This window comes from Hordeum vulgare, chromosome 7H (assembly GCF_904849725.1).
Source record: "Hordeum vulgare subsp. vulgare chromosome 7H, MorexV3_pseudomolecules_assembly, whole genome shotgun sequence".
In the NCBI taxonomy this organism is placed as follows: domain Eukaryota; kingdom Viridiplantae; phylum Streptophyta; class Magnoliopsida; order Poales; family Poaceae; genus Hordeum; species Hordeum vulgare.
The window spans coordinates 77,544,861-77,552,079 of NC_058524.1; the positions used below are offsets into that span (position 1 = coordinate 77,544,861).

A 7,219-nucleotide genomic window follows, 5' to 3' on the forward strand; every position below is an offset into this window, starting at 1 on the left:
TGTAGTAAGCTTGAGACACTTATTTTAGGACAGAGGGAGGACAACCGTTGATGAAGAAAAGCTGCAACCACATATAAAAAGTTGCAAGTGGTCATTGCCATGACGAATGCTACAACCGTTGACATAAAATGCTACAACGTTGATGAAAAAAGCTGCAACGGACGGCCAGCAAGGTTCTTGCATTTGTTGGCTCTGCAAGGACGGCGACTGGCGGTGAGGACGTCTGGCGAGAGGGGGCGACGGTCCCTGCCCCCGTCGACCGACGGGGGGCAAGGGGAGAGGGGGGGAGCGCCTCTGCGCGTTGGATGAGGATGGCGGGCGAGGCGCTCGCGTTCATGGTTCGAGGTTGCGGACGAGAGATGAGATATGACGGTTAAAGGATCCCTAATTTGACGGTTGTGCTGCCACCGACGCGAGTGTGCGGGCCAGCGCACCGGCGTCCTGTCCTTTTTGTTTTAGAGAGCACGGCAATTTTTAGTGTACCATGGCAATTTTTCTAAGAGCACGGCAATGCTGATGCCGGCAAAAGTATAGAGAGTGAGACTATGTATTGGAGGGAACAACAAGCTTCAAGCCCCAGCCCACGTCCTTGCAATGCTTGACCTGCGGCAGAATCTTGCTGGGGTCGGCCCCCTCCTTGATCCTGCAGTCGTAGAACGCCGGCGCGTGGAAGCACGGCTCCATGGACACGTCCCGGCCGCACGGCGGGTTCGGCACCACGGAGCCGTTGTCCGGCTTGAACATCACCCACGGCGTCAGGCCACCGAGGCCCTGCGCCACGTACCCGAACGTCGATGAGCTGCTGGTCACCAGCACGTCGGTGAGGCTGAGCAGGTATATCTCCGCCCACGCCTTGGTGTCGTGCGACTTGGCGCCGAAGTGCTGGTACTCCTCGTGGCTCGGCTGGTGCACGCCCACCGCCTCGCCGGTCACCGTCGCGTGCTCCCAGTACATGCTCTTCAGCTGGTCGTAGTACCATCCCTTCAGGGAGGTCACGAGGACGGCCTTGGACCTCCGGGGAGGCGCCGGCGGCGGCGTGATGGCGGCGGGCGGTCCCGCGGTGTGCAGCTCCGGAAGCAGGCCCTCCTTCTGCGCGCACGTGGTGATCTGCTCCAGGAGCTCCGGCGAGTTGGGTTCACGGCCGAAGACGCGCACCTGGATGCCGACTTTCTGGTGCGCCGCCGCGAGGTATGCGTCGTGGTAGCGCGCGACGAGGCCCCAGACGTGGTTGTTGGGGTGGAACAGGTACCGGCCGAGGTGGTGGAACACGGTGTCCGGCTCCGGGAAGAGCATGGCGAGCTCCTCCTGGAAGGCCATGACCAGGAACAGGCCCGGCACGATGTAGCTGTCCGTCCTCATCACCAGCCACTGGATGTCCCGGAGTACCCTCTGGTCCTCGTCGCAGTAGAACTGCTTGTCCTGCCCGGTGGCGTCGTGGTCGAGATGAATGTACGCGAACGCCGGCAGCTCCTGCACGACGTCGGCGGTGCTGATCACCTTGTTCCTCACCATGTTCGCGTGGCTCTCGGCCGTCGCGATGCTGAAGTTGGTGTAGCTCGTCAGCGGGAAGTCCGGCGGCAGCACCCACGTCGTGCCGGGGAAGGGCTCGCAGAACAGCTCGTCCATCTCGTTGCTGGGGTCGACGAGGAGCACGCGGTCGGTGAGCACCGCGTACAGGAACGCCGACGCCGCGGCCAGGATCCGGTTGCCGAGGCCGCGGTACGATATGGAGACCAGGTACTTGCACGCCGGCGACCCGGCGCCGGCGTGGCTCCTCTTCCCCGACCTGAGTTGCTCCTGGGCGTGGCTGTAGGCGGCGGTGCCCGGGCCGCAGCGTCTTTGCAGGGCCTCGTGGCGCCGCAGCTTGGACACGAGGTACCGGGAGGGTTGCCTGCCGGCCCTCCGGCGGTACGAGGCGGACTGGTACCTGCTGTGGCAAGATATCTCGTCGACGCCGTCGGCCAGGAGGCCGCCGAGAAGCCTGTCGTGCGCCGGTGCTGCCGATCCTGCCATTGCCAGACACAAGAAATGAAATCGTCAGTAATCATTTAGCTCTGGCTGTTGTCCTGATTGGACATGACACCTGAAATTGTTGCCGGTATGCGTCCGGTACTGGGTGGTGCTGCGAGCGGGGGAGCCTACCTAGGCGTAAGGCGTCGGCGGCGTTGATCCAAACCACCGGCGCGCTGGTGCGCGCGCCGAAGAAGACGACCATGGACGGCACGGTGATGATGAAGGCGAGGAGCATGGCGTTGCCCGCGCATCCCCACTGCCTGGGCCTACGGTAGAGCCCTTTCATCGGACGCTTTATGCACGCCGGCGGCGCCTCGTCGGCGTGGTGCACGCCGGCCGAGCGTTGCCGCGTCTTGCTCGGTGGCACAGCTATGGTATCACTGCCTGTCTCGACGTCCCGTCGCAGCATTGACCGCTAGGCTACGGGATAGGATCTATGTAGGGTGGGAATCTTTGGCAGAAGTAGAACCAACTTGGGTAGAACAATCTAAAACCAGGGATCCATGATCCCGGCAGTCGGGGTGAGTTTTTGGGACCTGTGACACCAAATCAAACCTACAGAATCGATACAAATATAAGTTTAATTTTGGGTACTTTACAGTGTACAGACAGCACACTGTAACCGACTACTAGTGGTGCAGCGGCCAGAAAAGGAGCACACGGGAGTAGAAAAACCTATCTCGAGTTTGGGACTAGCGCAAGCTTTTCTTTTTGTATTATCGTTTTTCTCGAGAAATTTGCAACAACAAAAAATCACCACCTTTTGAGGTTGGTTTTGCACAAATTCTATACTCTTCGTGGTTGTTACAAAGAAAAAGAACATCAACCACCCGTATAACCACAGTCACAACCAAGTTTAATTGTTGACATGATTTCTGACGGGTGAGTTTGGTGATTGATAAATCTTAAAATACGCTTAAAAATTCATAGAAAACGAAATATTTATCCATGGTTTGTGGGTTTTTAATGCATTGTAAAAACTTCAAGGATCACTCAAAATCGTGTAGTTTATATTTCTACAAAACAAAAACTCATGGCACAAGGAAAGGTCAAAGGAATACGACTTTTTGGATGGTAATTAGGGTTTAATGAACCCATTTTTTCATGAAATATCAATGTGCTAAAACAATGCTATATTATCCGTGGTCCAATCCATTGGCAACTTTCATTTACACATCGATCGATAAAGTTTACCTCATGTTCAGGTAAATGTTTGTATTTATCGAAAGTTGTTTTTTATACCCTAACACTGATATAAGGAACAATAATGGTCATATGTTCACAAGTGGAACTAGAGAAAGATTTCTTTACAGAGCCCTGCGAACCTGGGCATGCAAGCTAATATTTTCAAAGGATAATCTGGCATATATCCCGGAAGTATCCGATTTAAAATAGGTACAACCTGGGATTGGATGAGTGGCTTAATAGAGCCAATAAAAAAAGTATCTCTTGTGAAACACCTATGATCCGGCAATCTGGGCGGTTGATCACCCTGTATCCAGCAAGACTGTTGGTTGGCTTTTATTCTTCATCAAAAGGCAGCCGACAGTCTTGCTGGATACATAGTGATAAACCATCCAGATTGTCGGTTCACGGGTGAAGAAATCAGTCAGCGAAAAATCAAAGATGAAGAGAAGTAAGAAGAGTGACGTCAAAGAGAATGGCTCCATGATTTCATGATGGACGGGCTGAGTTATTCAGAGAGTCGGTGTGGTTTCGGTTGTCCAAGTTGTGTTCTTGGTGTATTTATCTCTAGTTGTAGCCAGTTGATGGGATTACTTGTGCGATGTGGTCGTCTATATGTTGGGGGTTTGCAGGAGTAGCATGCCTTGCGCATTGATCGATCTCGTGTTGCTTCATGGCTCTGGAAGAGTCCACATGTCGTTTGGGGTTTTGGCTTGTTTACTTCTCATAAATAAGTCTGTAGCGATTTTCATCAAGTTTTTTTGTTTATTAACTAGAGAATTCTCGTCTGTTTTAATTAATTGATCGTGATCTTAGAAGAGAAATTAGTCTCATGTGTAGGTTGGGCTTCGAAACTTCGGATGTTTATTCACCTATGATTTGTTAGCCAAGTAAAGCACCCCTGGTAAGTGGTAAAGAAGATTAATGTACATTTTTCTTTACTCTTTTTGGGTAAGTGAAATGAGCTGGTACTCCTGAGATTTGTGTACCGTTGACGTAAAGTACCATGACAGGAAATTCGCAACCAAAAAAAAAAAGGTACCATGATAGGATGATCTCTGACATCGAGCGAATAAAAGAATTTTGAACAGACGAGTTGACCAAGCATTTAACACCATGCATCAGTCGCGCGCGCGCGCCGATCCAATGCGCAATGGCCGCTGGATCTGAGTGAGATTCGCCGTCGACTAGTACTACGTAGTAGATCGAGAAAGCAGACCGCGGGCACGCACGCACGTACCTCTCCGTGTGACGAGGCGGATGAGCTGCGCATCCGACGCTATCAGCACCCGGCGGTCGGCGGAGAGGAGGAGCACCAGGAGCAGGGGCAGCGCCAGCATCACCACCACCACCACCACCCCGCGCCGCTCCCCGCTCTTCGCCATGCCCGGCCTCTCCCCTCCGTCTAGCCGGTTTGTGGTTTGACATTTGATGGTGGCAGCGAATTAATAGGGGAGACATTTCGGGGAGAGGTCAACGGCGCGGAACTCAAACTCCGTGACATCGTGGCCATCACTAGCTCATCTTTGTTTTTGTTGTTCTTTCTAGAACAGGCACTGGCTGATCGACATCGATCGTGTTCTACCACCAGAACGGAAGATCCATGCATGCATGCCAATGCCAATGCCATGCGAGTGTACTCCACGACGTGTGAGAGATTTAAAATAGGACGCGCCTTAGATCACGGTGGAAGAGGCTTGCATACGCAGTATTCGCTTTCTTCCCACCCGCACAAACATGTAGATCTTTTTTTTTAATTGTTGTTGTCAACTCTGTTTTTTATACCCTTTTTAGCATTCTCTTTTTTATATGTCGTCAACTCATTTAGCTCGTTCATTGTATCCTGACCCAATTAGTTATATGCCCTGGCTCAGCCTATTGCAATTTACTAATTTGTATAAGGCCCAACTAGAAATATTATGAAATCATTAGTTCGGCCGAACGTCGTTTCTTCACCGTATTAAGTACATGCGTATGGAATTTAGGTATTTTCTGTTTCGTGTCACAGGCGTCAGTTAACGTTCATTTTTGTTAACTGACGCCTATGGCGTTAGTGAATGGTCCGGCCCATCTAGATGACGTTTGACTTTTTTTTCTTCTAAAAATTGTATGAACTTATTTAAGTATTGATGAACATTTTACAATTTCAGCGAATATTTTTAAGATGCATGAACATTTTTGAATATTGATGAACTTCTTTACATTTTTATGAACATGTTTTGAAAATGGATGAATTTTTTCAATATTTATGATATTTTTTTTCAGTTCAATGAACTTTTTTTGAATTTTATCAACTTTTACAAATTTATTGAACTTTTTAGAAATTTAATGAACATTTCCTAAATTTAATAAACTTAAAATAAGTGTCTCAACTTTGTAGTAGCTCTAATACAAAGTTGTACTAAGCTCGAGACACTTATTTTGAGACGGAGGGAGTAATATATTGCATGCACAACACTTGTCACGATCAGGAGTTTTGGTGGGATTTCTCTCCACGCAAGGTGAGTTCGTTTGTGTTCCTTTTTGTAGATTCGTCTTTTTAAAATACTTTGCCTTTTAAACCAAGTGTCTAAATTATGAACCGTTTAATCTTGTGTTTTTCGCATCGCGACATTCAAAATTAGAACCCATTGATATGTTTGGACAAACTTTTTTTAGACAAATACAAGCTCTTCTATGTACTAACTTATGCTTTCAAACTGTACTAACCAATGTCTTCAAGTAAATTAAGATGTGTTTTCGCAGAGTGAAGCATGACATCAATTTTGGGAAACCAGATGGGCATAATTATGTTTCATGCGGAAGCACTACTATGCTTCACGCTGAAGCACATATGTTCTTTACCTTTTTGGAGAACACAGAAGCACATTTAAAAAAAAAGGAGGAATATCCTCGGCCTCTACATCAAAGAGATGCATGCAACCCTTTTATTAACGAAATAATTCAAAATGTCGCGATCCAAAACAAGCTCGTATCAAGCTGGAAAAAAAATGCTATAAGTAGTCAAAAAGAGATGCAAGCGACGAAAATAAGACTAGATGACTAAACACCTATCCTATTACTCGACCGTCATCCAAACTGGTTGTAGTCTTGTAGATATCCCAATCTACCATCTTCCACCGGACCCAATAACCAAATGCTCCATGGCATCCGCAAGAATGAGTAACGATCACATACAGATCCAAGCAATGGCCCTTTAGATGACCTGTAAATTTTTTATACGATTTTGTCTATTAAACGCCATGTCATTTCTACAGTTCCAAATAGCCCATATTAATGCACATACTCCTATTCGAATATTTCTCACACTATTACTTTCTGCTCCATTTAACCACGTCCGAAATAATGTGTATATACTATCTAGGGGTATGATATTAAAGGCTGTGTGCACGAAGCGCCATAAAATCTTGGTCGGGGGACAATCGAGAAAGAGGTTTTGATGGTTTTATCATGATCACAAAAGCTACATCTTTGACTATCCTCCCAATGACCCTTGGACAATTTATCCTTAGTTAGAACCACCTCCTTGTGGACAAACCACATAAAGACTTTGATTCATAAGGGTACTTTGACCTTCTGAATATAAATATATTTTAGTATCGGACCCAAATCAATTTGGTCCAAGCACATAGATTTTACTAAGAAGATATCAGTCATGATTAATTTCCAATGGAGGCTATCATCTTCATTAGAGAGTTGTATATCCATCAACCCTATAACAAGATGTAACCATGCTCCCCGTCTATCTCCCATCAAAGATCTTCAGAATTATATATTTAAAGGATTAGACTGTGATATTGTAGGGACGTAAGCCTCCTTACGTTGTACAATGTTATAAAGAGATGGACATTGTGTGGCTAGAGGCGTCTCTCTTAACCACGTACCCTCCCAGAATCTCGTCTATGCACCATTTCCAATGATTGTACACAGAAGCAAAACTTTTCCAATGATTGTACATAGAAGCAAAACTATGCTTCACTTTTAGAGAAGCATAGAGGAACAACTTATGCTTCACGCGGAA

General features: G+C 47.6%; 1 protein-coding gene across 2 annotated transcripts; it reads right to left on the minus strand.

The window, feature by feature from the left end:
* Nucleotides 1-356: 356 nt before the first annotated feature.
* LOC123410586 (galactoside 2-alpha-L-fucosyltransferase-like) lies at nucleotides 357-4,752 on the minus strand. Of its 2 annotated transcripts, none has more exons than XM_045103532.1 (2): nucleotides 4,439-4,752; nucleotides 357-2,006 (listed from the first exon to the last, which is right to left on the minus strand). In XM_045103532.1, exons 1-2 carry the CDS (start codon nucleotides 4,581-4,583, stop codon nucleotides 544-546), a joined length of 1,608 nt encoding a protein of 535 aa, XP_044959467.1. In that variant the 5' UTR covers nucleotides 4,584-4,752; the 3' UTR covers nucleotides 357-543. The 2 variants fall into 2 exon arrangements, with proteins under 2 accessions (XP_044959467.1, XP_044959466.1); XM_045103531.1 differs by lacking the exon at nucleotides 4,439-4,752 and adding an exon at nucleotides 2,143-3,318.
* Between the last annotated feature and the right edge of the window lie 2,467 nt (nucleotides 4,753-7,219).